At 43.1% G+C, this 13085-nt stretch overlaps 1 protein-coding gene across 1 annotated transcript in view; it reads left to right on the top strand.

Annotated features, from left to right (window-relative positions):
• SLC22A15 (solute carrier family 22 member 15) overlaps window positions 1–7753 on the top strand; it is a 30041-nt gene extending 22288 nt beyond the window's left edge. The window contains exons 11-12 of the mRNA XM_080988016.1: window positions 649–837; window positions 2278–7753. Coding sequence (XP_080844142.1) covers window positions 649–837; window positions 2278–2361 — 273 coding nt within the window. The 3' untranslated portion in view covers window positions 2362–7753. The remainder of the gene's footprint in view (window positions 1–648; window positions 838–2277) is intronic.
• Window positions 7754–13085: the final 5332 nt, after the last annotated feature.

Genomic DNA, 13085 nt, shown 5'->3' with positions numbered 1-13085 from the left:
ACGGGTGGCGCTGTGGTCTAAACCACTGAGCCTCTTGGGCTTGCCAATCAGAAGGTTGGTGGTTCGAATCCCTGTGACGGGATGAGCTCCCGTTGCTCGGTCCCAGCTCCTGCCAACCTAGCAGTTCGAAAGCACGCCCAAAAAATGCAAGTAGATAAATAGGTACTGCTCCAGCGGGAAGGTAAATGGTGTTTCTGTGTGCTGCTCTGGTTTCGGTGTTCCGTTGCACCAGAAGCGGCTTAGTCATGCCAGCCACATTACCCGGAAAAATTGTCTGCGGACCAACGCTGGCTCCCTCGGCCTGTAAAGCGAGATGAGCACTGCAACCCCAGAGTCGTCTGCGACTGGACTTAACTGTCAGGGGTCCCTTTACCTTTACCTTTTTTGACCAGTAGATGTGTTGAAGATGTGACTCCTCTAGTGGGTCGCTGCAAATTCTCATGCTGTTGTGTGTGGTTGTTTTGCCGCAGTTGGAGCCTGTAAGTGGCCCAACGTGTGCTTTGCCAGTGCAGAACAGCTGAAAGAAGGTTGAATAGCTGCTATGTCCTGGCACCATCATTTCACGATTAACATGAACATATTTGAGCCCTAGCTACTACTGCTGCTGTTTGTTGTATTTGTTCTTTCTTTTCTTTTCTTTTTTTACAGAAATCTGTGCAAGGGTCTCTGCCATATATTGTGTTTGGCGTGGCGGGCTTGTTCGCTGGTCTTCTGAGTCTGTTATTGCCAGAAACCCTAAATAGCCCCCTGCTGGAGACAATATCTGATCTACAGGTTTGCTCATATCGGCGGCTAGGAGATGAAGCTGTTTCGCTGCAAACAATGGAAAGCTCACGGGTATGAACCTTTGCCAGTTCCCCTCCTGTTACAAAAGCTGTCAAGCTGAATAGGAAGTCCCACCTTCTTTAGGGTTATGTGGTGTCTGCCACTGCAGATGAGCTCCAAGGAGAAGATATTAAATATTTAGTTGTAGCTTTTAGATATGTTAAGTGCTAGGCAACTGACTACTGTCAGGGAGAGGCAAACAGCGAAAGAGCTGTGGGGAGAGACCAGCACTTATAGAGAGCCAAAAGAGATAATTAGTAGTCTGTCGTCTGACAGCGAAGAAGAGGCAGGGAGGGAGGGAGGGGGGAGGCTGAGCCCGGAACTAGTTATGCTTTGAACAGAGGAAATCAGAGGCGGGGTTTCCGCCGACTTGCATGTTGGGCAAGAAAACGTAAAAAGAAACCAGACGAGGCATCTTTGCCGACAGGGTCGGACATGCTTTGAAGCTCTGGAAATGCTCTTTTGAACTTTGTAAATAAATCAAAAAGATTGTAACTGGCAGCGAGCCTGGAGTTTTATCTATGCCGACTTGGGCAGCACATACCTCTCACAACTACATCCCAGACAAATAGCCACTTTCTCTCTGGCTGCCAGCTTTAGATCAGAGCCTGCTTCCTCCTTTATTTCAAAGGATAGCAACGGTTACCTATTCTTCTCATTGGCCCCCCACAAAAGAATATTGAGTTGGAGAGAAACAACAGGAGGCCCTCATGCTATTGAACATGTGAAGACAGCATTTCCTAGAGGAAGGGGAACAGCCGCCATGAAGGAACAGTGTTCTGGCATGCTTATTGTGTCTACAAATGTCCTGTCCTACTCAGCAACAAGAAACAGAAAGGTCGAGCCCCAAACCCTCTGTCAGCGATGAAGGAAGCAAAATTGACTAGCAGCAGGGTTTGGCTGCCACTTTATTGTCGATCATAGCTGTGGAGGTTTTGGAAGGGGAAATCAGTGGTGCCAGATAGGTTGAGCGCCTCTCTCCCTTGACTTAAGAGTACAAAGTGATAGCCAGTTCAGGAAGAAATGCAGTCACTTGCCTGCTCTGTGCTTTGTAAAAGTCAGTGGCTTCTTATTCTTGATAAGAGGCGAGCCTCAAAGGTGCCATAATCGTGTTGCCCAGGTTGTCCTGTTTGCAGCAATAGTAATGACATGTTAATGTTCTTTATAGAGTGCTGAAAACACTCATTATGCTTTATTTCTTTATTTCGTAAGATTTGTACACTCCTTGATTTGGGGGTGGAGGGACAGCTTCAAAACAGTTGATAAAGAGAATGATCCATTTTAGTATTATCCCATATGGAGGTTTGGGTTGAAGCTGGGTTATAAAGGCTTGGTGGAAACTGAAAATGACCTAGTGAATAGTCTTGCAAGGCTGAGATTAATCATCTGAATCATTTTACTCGAAACTTGGTGAAGGATAGCTCTGATATCAGACTCTCATTTTCCTTCTAGTCTGACCACGATAGTTCAGCTGGGAGTGGAAGTGAAGATGAAGAGTTCTATGATGCTGATGAAGAGACTCAAATGATCAAGTGATGGATAAAACACTTCTGTTAAATGCTGTGTCCTTCATGAATTATCCAGCCAGCTTTATCTGAACAAACCTAAAAGCCAGGAGCAATCAGTGAGCAGAAGAACCGTACTATTGTGTCTGCTTTTAGGAGAAAAGTAGGACACCGTTGACAGCTCTTGCAAATAGGATGACTGCTTGTCAGTGACAGCTCTGGCAGATGTAGACTGCTCCTGATTTATAGACAAGTAAGGCATTTGCAGGATACGCATTGTCTGACAGCACTTGTGAATCCTAAAAGCGGCCCCAACGTTTAGCCAGCTCTCTTCTGCATCTATTGCAGGTTTTTCCCTTGACTTATTGGAAGTGGTCTGTTTGTTAAGCTTGGATTTTATGCTACCCTGGTGAAACTTGATTGTGGAGAGGCATTGTTAACTATTTAGTGGGGGAAATGTGAAGTACTGCAAGATGTGTCATTTTTTGCTGTCAATGCAATTCCTGGTGGTTCTGCATTGTGTGTGATTTTAATCTTGGGGTAATGCAGAAAGGGGATCAGGCATGGTTCTATATAACAGAGCAAGACTGCAGAGACCTGTAATAACAGACCAACTGATTTAAAAGGCGACTGAATCACAGTAATGGTGGATTCACAACTTCATTTTAAAAGTTTTTATTTTAACTTGCCTTTGTTGACCTGTTACGTTGCCTCTTTTGGATATTTCAGTGCCATTTGTCATGTATACCTTTGGTGAAGGAGTCATCAAGGTGAGATAACTCATTCTGCTTTGGGCTTACCCTTGCCTTACAAAAACGGTAGGAGCAATTGCGTCTTGCTGGTTAAATGGAAGGGAAGTCAGGAAGGTGTTGCTAATTTGGATTCAATCTGTGTTTGGTTTCTACTTGTCAAGGGACTACAGCTTTGTGTTTACAAGGAAGCTTTTCCTTTTTCAGAAGTGTGCGGCTGTGTGTAGTGCTAGACATTTCTTCCTCCCCTTTAGAAAGGAGCAATTTGAGCTGCACAATAATCCACTCCGTGCCATCTCCTCCGTGCTTCAAGCATATTGATACTTACATTGGCTCCCTTTTCCCTCCTGTATTTAAATGGGAGAGAAGAGACTTGAGGCCTGAGATGGGAGCTCCTGAAAGCTTTTCCAATCACCACCTGTGATTGCAAGACAAGGGTAGTTGTGTGGCCATTGAAAGGTTTCCTACTGCTCCTGCAGTCATCGTGTTCAATGGGTTCAGTCTTAACGGATTCAAGATTACACCTAGATATGAAGCAGGTATCGTTGCCTCTCTCAACTCGGTGCAGATCTGAGAGCTTCCGTCTTGAACCGAGCTCCACATTTGAAACAGATCTGTGCCTAACACTAACTAGTTAACAATGGTCAATGGCATCTGGGCTAGCAGTTCTTGGTGCTTTAGAGACTTCTTTGGTTTCCTATCTTGAGGCAGAAAACTGGAAGACATGGTCGAGGTTAGGAGATCTTTGCCAACCACGGTAGTTGCTCCAAATCGTTTTTAGCAAAACTAAAACAGCAGTAGGAAGCTTATCTGTGCTGGCAGGTTTCTACAAGACTAACTGAAGCTCATGCTCCACTTTATAAAGGGACCAATCTTCACAGGATCAACTTCTTTTTAATCAATCTAGACTCACAGACTAGAAGGCATTTTTCTACTACATTTTGTGTCTAACGATATTCATGTTCTTAGGCAGGGACTTGATGTTTGGTTGTTTCACTTTTTACTCAAGTCGCAGAAGATCTGCTAGCATTTTGTTTTTCCCAGGTAGCGTTTTGGTTTCGGGAGAAGCACATTTTCCTGGCATCTGTTGAGAAAACAATACTCTTGCCTAGGACTCAGCTCCAGTTCCGAAGGCTAGGCTGAGCTTGTATGTGTTTCATGGGCACCTATTAACAAGTGAACAGCAGCAACACATTCCACTTTCCTTTTGCCCACCCTGCTCACAATATTTTATACATTATCATTTTTCATCATAGTTTCCTTTTAGTGGGGAGGTCTATTTCTGAGCTTTACATTCCTCCCAATATGCAAACACACTGTAAGGAAAGGGTGAAGGAGCAGATAGTCAGCACAACACATCTCTCCTCCCTCCCACCCCTTCTGTAGCTGATGGGCTTTGGTTTGTTCAAAACCATTTGCTCCTAACAAATGCAGGAGGGCAGGGGAGACTGGGGGGAAATGTTGCTGGAAAAGTAGAAAGGCTTGTGAAAGTTGTCCCTTTTTTTCAGGGACAGAAGCTCAGTCAGAGCGAGAAACTGCTGTGAGGTTGTAGTGTCTTTCAGAAAATCCCTCCTCCTGAATTTGAAAAGTGGTGCTATCCTGCTTCGAAGGCCCCAAGTGCTTGGAAACTTTTGTCTTCTCATTAAGAGAAGCTGCATTAAGAGTGCAGTGAGTGCTAGGGTCAGACTACTCCAGAAAGGAGAGAACTTGGAAGCCTGCATGCTTACTAGGGATAAAATCCCGTTGAAATTAGAGGGACACGCCTTGGTAAGTGTGCGTAGAATTGCACTGTAAGGGGAAATGCTTTTGCAGATTCAAATAAAAATCTGGATTCGTAGGTTTTCCTTCTTGTGTGCAGGTCCTCTTTTAACTGGTTTGTCCTTTGACCGTTCCTCATCAGTTCAAACAGACAGTATGCTTAAAGAAGTTATTGGGAGCCTAAAACAGGTCCAATATATAAAAACCCTTTAAAATGGGTAAATCATGATCAGTGATGTAGTGATGCTACTATTGAGCACTTTGAAATCCTCAAATGATTGTTTTTTTGCTTCATTTAGTAGTTGAAGATAATGCTTGCATTGCCGTATAATACATCTTTAAATACTAAATTCGTGTGTGTGTGTACACACACACATACACGTCTGGATTAGTATATGATCTGGCACAGTGGAAATGGAATGCCTTGCCTGGAAGCCAGGAAGGAATGTCTTGACGGAGGAAGGCAGGCCACTTGCAGGTGGATAGTTTTCTGTTAGTTTTTCAAAGCCCAGGAAGGAAAGCCTTAGTGGAAAGGAGCACACTCAGGCCAAGCAAGAGTATGTGCTCACTTTCCTCGCTTTGAGGGTCTTGAGAGGAGCACTTTTGGATGTCATTAAACCCTTTCATTGGAGGCATTGTTACAAAGCAATAAAGTACTGTATATGAGAAACTTACTGGAACACAGCTGCTTTCATCATCTGAATGGGAGATCCAGGGAGGACCACTTCCGAAGCCTATTCACCTGTGTCTTCTCCTAGCCTGACTAGTTTTAGACGGCTGTTCCAATTCATTAAATCTAACATAAGAAAATGAACTTTAGCTTCTCTTGCTTAAAAAACGTAACTGTACACAATGTTTAGGACTTCATAAGCCCTGATATAGGTAAACTGTTGTAGAGTCCCATTGAATGGAGTTCTGGTGACTGCGGTCCCACTGTATATATGAGCCAGTCCTCAAAGTGAGAAATCTCTGGGAGGAATGAGAAGTTTTGTTTTTTCTCATAAGCACTTTAATGTCTCTGGAAGGATTTATTTCTTTGCAGATAGCACCTAGCCAAAGAAATAAATGTCGAGATCTCGAAAAAGTTACATTTTTATTGTGTGGATATCTAATATAGCCATGGCTTAATGTTAGCCAAATCTGGAGCAGGACAGCTGACTGGAAGAGCAAGGTGCAGAGCTGGCTCCTGAGGGGAAGCTCAAACTGGTTACAGCCAAATCAGTCCCAGGAATGTCTGCTTTAATCGGTCACTGATAAATTTGCTCCTTTGGGGGCATGTTCAGTACGTGGCTAAAGGGCAAACTCATTTAGGAGCTCACAGCTGCTTCAAGTTACCCCAAATATATATATATTTTAGGGACCAATTTAAGGAACTTGATGCATTAAATGCTATCAGTTGCTGTTTTGCCACACAAATGGTACTGCACTTAAAAAACAAAACAAGACGCCTTGCCAACAGGTGAAAGGGCTTGACTGGTGGGATCAGATTGACTGGTGGGATCAGATTCAGTCTGCAGCTACTGTACTTCACCGGAGCTTGCCATTCTTAACCCTAAATGTTAGTTGTTTTTTTAAAATAATGTTTTATTAGTTTTTTTATACAAAATTTGACATTGTTCAGTTCACATTCAATAGAATAATTTCTTACATTTTGACTTCCCATCCTTACGTCCGTGATGCTCCTATTGTAATCCTTTATCTGCTGCCATATCTACCATTTATTTTCCGTTATATTGTAACTTGTATTACAGTAATTTATTTCTTCTCCTTCCCTTGCCTGGAATTCAAATCCTGCTCGCGATTTCATTTGACTGTAATTTTTCTTAAATAGTCCAAAAAGAATCTCCACTCTTTGACAAAAATTTCATCTTTTTGATCTCTATTTTTGCTGTCAACTTTGCCATCTCAGCATAGTCCAGTAACTTTCAAATCCATTCTTCTTTTGTTGGAACTTCTCCTTCTTTCCACTTCAGAAATGTTAATTGTAACTCATTCAAAGATGTCTGTGGAGCCAGTGCAGAGATTTTATCCTGAAGGTGCTTTTAGGAACGGTAAATGCTGTTATGTTTCTTAATACAGAATTTGGGGCACTCTGAATACAGGAAACATATGGGCATGTACATTTCTTAACACATGTGAAAAGAGACTCTTGCTATCAAATGTATTTTGTGTGTTGCTAAAATCACCGTCTTGTTCTATAATGGTAAAGGTGTAACTTCCTATGTACTGCATACATGCTAGTCCTGACCTTTTAAATATGTTTGCGTCACAGTTGAGGATGCTCTTGGTTCACATGTGTTTTTGTTTTGTTTCCCCAGCTCCCCATCCTCACATTTGCCAGATTAATTGCTGAATTGTAAAAACTAAGAGGCAGGGTGTAGACAAAGTTTAAGAAAGTTGAATGCAATCTGTGAGAGCTTTGTTTCCAAAGAACTTTACATACATTATTCCATTGCATTCAACAGGTTTTTGACCCAGAGACAAAAATTAACACCGTGAGCAGCAACCCTCTTTTCAAGTCAGCTTCTGATCTCAGAAAGGCGACACTCTTGCCTGAAAATATTTATTCGCATCATTTGGCTTCAGCCCCATATAATAACAGTATATAGTAGAATTAAAACAGAAATTCACTAGGGAAACCTTTGCCCCACTGGAAATGTTAACGATCTTTGAAAACTGTATGATTATAATTTTACATACCTATGTAAACTCATTAGGACAATTTTACTTGTGTAGGATTTGGCTTGTAGCCTGAGGGTTTAAGATATTTTCCTGCATCGGGCAACACATTGCCAATTTAAAGCTGTAAAACTGCCTTTGATTTGCACAATCTGTGTAATGTGTGTTTGACTTACTTTGTGCCTTTTCCCTCTTTTCCCACTTCCAAAACCTCAATAAAAACAAGGCCATCTGCAATATTGCCTACCCAGTTTTATGCTGATTTATCCACCTGCCTGCTGCTAGCACAAGGAGTGATTTCTTTGAGACCAGATATTTATACCCATCCCTGCAAGGAATGACAAGGTAGAAAGCAGTTCCATTTAAAGTGACACCATCCCAAAGGGCTTGGGAAGCTAGAACTGTCAGCGTGAATCAATACCTTCCCCTCGATATGCTGCAAACTGCTGCTAGCAACAGCCTGGAGCCACTGAAATGAGAAAATTGGCTTAGCATCGCAGCTGGAGTGAGGAAGAGCAGGGCTAGAACTACAGCTAGGAACTTGCTGGCATACTTTAGAATTTAGATATTATAGGGAGAAGATGGAGCTTGACTGCAGGATTAAAAACGTACTAAAACTCTGAAATCGTAAGAATCTCAATGTGGCTAAGGTAAGGCACAAGTTCTGCCATAAGCAGAATAGGGATTGATAAGGGGGGGGGGGGGGAATCAACACTAATAGACAAAATAAAAACCAACAAATTGCCATCTGAGAGTTCTCAAAGAACTCAAATGTGAAATCGCTGAGCTTGTGTGTCAGATCAGCCTCCATACCTGTGGACTGGAGAGTCACCAATGTAACACAGTTTTTTCAAATGGGATCTGCCTGAGAGGATCCTGTATATGATAGGCTGGTTAGTTTAACTTCTGTCCTAGGAAAGCAGGTGGAGAGTATTGTTAAAGATAAAACAACTAAGCATATAGAAGAATAAGCCTGGCTGAAGCTGTGCTCGCCCATCTCCATCTTTGTCTTTCTCAGGACCTGACATTGTTTTGATGACCCAAAAGCTCTGAGAGCCCCCTTTGTTGTCTCATGGTAGTTTGCAACACCACCTCTGGCAGCCATGTGTCCTGCAGTGACAACATCCTTACAATTTTATTGTATGTATGTGTGTATTATTTTCTCCCAAAGCAGTTCTCCTCAGCGGAAGAGAGAAGCCCTGCCATCAGGTTTACAAAAGACACACAAGGAAAAAATGGTTCTCAAAGAGCAAGTTACACTTATATGGGAAAGGAGGGAGATCAGTTCTTCAAGGCCAATACACAAGAGCCAGGTTATAGGAGAGCATTTACCGTATTTTTCACTCTATAAGACGCACCAGACCACAAGACGCACCTAGTTTTTGGAGGAGGAAAACAAGAAAAAAAATATTCTGAATCTCAGAAGCCAGAACAGCAAGAGGGATCGCTGCGCAGTGAAAGCAGCAATCCCTTTTGCTGTTCTGGCCTCTGGGGTAGTTGCGCAGCCTGCATTTGCTCCATAAGACGCACACACATTTCCCCTTACTTTTTAGGAGGGAAAAAGTGAGTCTTATAGAGCAAAAAATACGGTATATTTGGTTCAGGCCAGTCTGCCCTTTCCTTGTTTACATGGCAGCTTGTAGCTCTTGTTCCTTTGGCCAATGGATGGGTCCAGGGTGTTCCTTCCCGTTGCTTATGGAGTCCAAGGACAGCAGACAGTTGGAGCAGACTGTTGTTTTAGACACCCATTTCTCAGATGGGTGAGACCAGATGAGTCTCCTTGTCTTAAAGTTATTCCTGGGAGGCAGGATGTGTGTGTTCAGTCCCAGTGGTCTGGGGTCCCTTGGCAAGTGGCAGGACCTATAGTGTGTTTTCCTTTCTAGTTCCAAGGCAACAAGTTTAAAAATCATTTAAAATCTTAACAAAAAAAGTTTTAAAAAACCCTAAAAGGAATTAAAACAGAAATTACGGTATATATGTGTGTGTGTGTGTGTGTGTCCATAAGAATCCAAAAAATGCTAAGAAAGTCTAAAAGAAGGGTTAGGAACATCAGACAAAAGTGGAAGAGCACAAAAGGCTAGTATATATAAGACCACAGCTATCAGTCTCCAGAGCACTCCAATACGAGTGCTCATTATACAGTGGTACCTTGGTTCTCAAACTTAATTGGTTCCGGAAGTCTGTTCCAAAACCAAAGCGTTCCAAAACCAAGGTGCACTTTCCATAGAAAGTAATGCAAAACGGATTAATCCGTTCCAGACTTTCAAAAACAACTCCTAAAACAGCAATTTAAAATGACTTTTACTATCTAACAAGACCATTGATCCATAAAATGAAAGCCATAGACAATGTTCTGTACTATGAAATAAGACAGTATTGTAGATGATAAAAATAAAAATTAAAACAATTTCTTACCTGCACTGATGATAGTCATTCGGGGGGGGGGGGGGGAGCTTTTATCCATTTCCACAGTCACTCACTCACTCAATCAATTAATCAATCATAAAATGAACAACAAGCCACAGGCACAAAAATGAAAAAGACACACAAACAAAACCACAAAAAATAGCAAAAACAAGCGCACCAAATATCACCTCAGAACACTGCAATCAGAAACGGAAGGCTTTAATTACGATGGGGAGGGACTTAAATTAGCTGTACAAGCCTAAAAATGGGAGGGAAAAAGTCTTAATTATGATGTGGGGGGGCTCAAATGAGCTGCGCACCAGCGAAAACAGAAGCTTAGGAGCACGTTCGACTTCCAAGGCAAAGTTCGAAAACCGGAACACCTACTTCCGGGCTTGCAGCGTTCCGGTTACTAGTTGTTCGGGAACTAAGCTATTCGCAAAGAGAGGTACCACTGTATCTAGTTTGTGGCACAGGCCATCATCCGTCGAATCTTGAGCGCTGCTGTGCAGAATCTGGCAACATTGCGTGTTGTAGCAGGGTTGGTATCTGAAAGCAGCAGGGAGGTATAGAATTGTCCTGCGCACCCTGGGTACTTACGCAGTGATGGGGAGATGCGGCTGGTACGAATGTCTCTATAATAAAAGACACTGGGAAGCACATGCTCTCTTGTTTCTCTTTGTCCAGAGTCCCAGGGGCATTGCCTCTCCAGATAGGCAACCTTCCTGTTTCGGCCTTCAAGGACAGGGCGAGGGGAGGGCATGACATCGAGCCCAAGTCCTCCGGTGCGTAGGGACTTCGAGTTTAGCTAGATATGCCATGGGGGAGGCAGAGAACCTGGAGGATTCATTGGCAATAAAAGTTGGGGTCCTGGCTAAATCCAGCTGGCGCTCAGTGATTCCTGAACAACCTCTCTGCTGCAATAATTCATGCACAGCAAGTTGCACTTGCAGACCCTTGCACAGTGGTGTGGTCTCTTGCAAACATTTCCCATAGTGTGGCCATGGCATGAGTTCATGAAAGCAGCCGGGTTTATTGCACAATTTTCTGCTTTCCCCCTTCTCTTGCCCTCTTGCATTTGTGTGCCTCCATCCAGAGCTTGGTAAGTTTTTGTTTGGTTTTTGCATTGTCTTGTGAGCTGGTGCTTAAAGAATTCCTTGGGTTTCTATGGGGTAATATTTGCATACTGCTGCGTAATATTTGCAGACTCTGCTCTGTTGACTCAGCTGTTTTGAAAATTCCAAGGACCTTTTCCAAGGTGAGCTCACAATCTTCTAGCAAACTTCTCTTGATGCTGTTGTCTTTGATTCCAAATACTAGCTGGTCATCTAGGATTGCCATATTCCCAAAAACTTTGGGGGGGGACATCTCCCCCCAAAACCAAGTTGTTGGCCCGCTGACGAGGGCATCTTGTCAAAAGACCCTCCCAAAATGGAAGATGCCCTTGTGATGATGCCCACAAGGGAGAAGGCAAGCCATTTCCCTCAAAGCCTCTAAGGTGGCCCTGAGGACAATCTTTAAAAATGAATCTAACCATGATACAGTTCTCTATGTTTCTAAATTTTGAGGGATAGCAAAAGAAGCAGAATGAAGAAAGAATTAGAAATCCTACTTACACTTTAGATTAAGAAAGTCTCTTCATTGCACCGGAAAACATCTTGGCTTTCTCACAAACTAACTAGCTCCTCAAACTAACTTTCCTCAGATAGTTGCTCTTCCCAAAGTCCTCAGCCAAGTCACTCAGCAGGGCGGCAGGTCACAATGGAGGACAGGACACCATTACTTTAGCTACCTTGCTTAACAATGGGAATGGCTCCCCTTAATATTCATTTTTTTAAATATATATTTTAGTGGGTTAAGCTGTTTTATTTAATTTATTTTTGAAAAGTTCAAGACCCCTTTTCATGCAACGTAGTGATTTTCTGGAAAGGACAGGAAACATCACATAAACACACACGCTTTTCAATATGGTGGGGTCACCAAAGAAAAACACTTCTGGCCTAGACTATGGCTGCTGTTTCCTCACTTAATAATTAAAAATAACCCCTCTCAACACCCTGTAGTAATCTGTCCAGTATTATGATGGGCAGGAGCAAGACTTCACCCTTAGACCTCCTCATCCCCGTTTCTTTCCGTTTCCGCCTTGTGTGTTCTGCCATAGACAGCTTTCCTTAGGCTGCAAGGAAGTGAAATGTCATCAGTTTGTGGGCGCCAAACTCCCCTGTGTCCTGAGCCTCTGGATTCAGCAAATGGCTTTATTTCAAAGAGATCCAAGATTCTGGAGCAGGAGGTCATGCAAGTTCAGTTCTTTGTATGTGCCCAGCGAAACATGTTTGATCATGTTTTTAATATTGTGTTGGAGCCACCCAGAGTGGCTGGGGAAACCCAGCCAGATGGGCGTGATATAAATAATAAATTCTTATTCTTAGAATTTTAAAATGATTTTTTAAAAAAATTAACCCCCCTTGCCATCCGTCTGGGTTTTCCTGGACAAACCAGAAATCTGCCCGGGCGCCATTTTCCTGGCCAATTCCTGGACGTGTCCGAAAAACCCAGACTTATGGCAGCCCTATGCAGGACTCAGTTACCTCTCCTTAGTGGCCTGAGATCAGTCACAAAACTCTAAAGAGGTTCTCTCTCTGCAGTAGCATTCTGAACATGCAGCATTCAAATGTTCAAGTTCTATGTCCTTTTCAAGGTGTTTCTGAGAGGAAGTTATTGGTTTGTTTTTGTTTGTTCTTGTTTTTATTATGTATTTTGTGCTTTTATGCTGTGGAACGCCCTGAGATCTTCAGATGAAGGGCAATATACAAATTTAATAAATAACAAGAGACCATATAACACCTGTCCTGAAAGACCTACATTGGCTCCCAGCATGTTTCCAAGCACAATTCAAAGTGTTGGTGCTGACCTTGAAAGCCCTAAACGGCCTCATCCCAGGATACCTGAAGGAGCATCTCCACCCCCATTGCGCTGCCCAGACCCTGAGGTCCAGCTCCAAGGGCCTTCTTGCGGTTCCCTCGCTGTGAGAAGTGAGGTTACAGGGAACCAGGCAGAGGGCCTTCTCGGTGGTGGTGCCCGCCCTGCGGAACGCCCTCCCATCAGGTGTCAAAGGAAATAAACAACTCTCTGACCTTTAGAAGACATCTGAAGGCAGCCCCTG

The sequence above is a fragment of the Podarcis pityusensis genome (genome assembly GCF_964106645.2).
Source record: "Podarcis pityusensis genome assembly, chromosome: 17".
Taxonomy (NCBI): Eukaryota; Metazoa; Chordata; class Lepidosauria; order Squamata; family Lacertidae; genus Podarcis; species Podarcis pityusensis.
The sequence above is the reverse complement of the archived record's forward strand: the minus strand, read 5'-3'. Positions and strand labels throughout refer to the sequence as shown.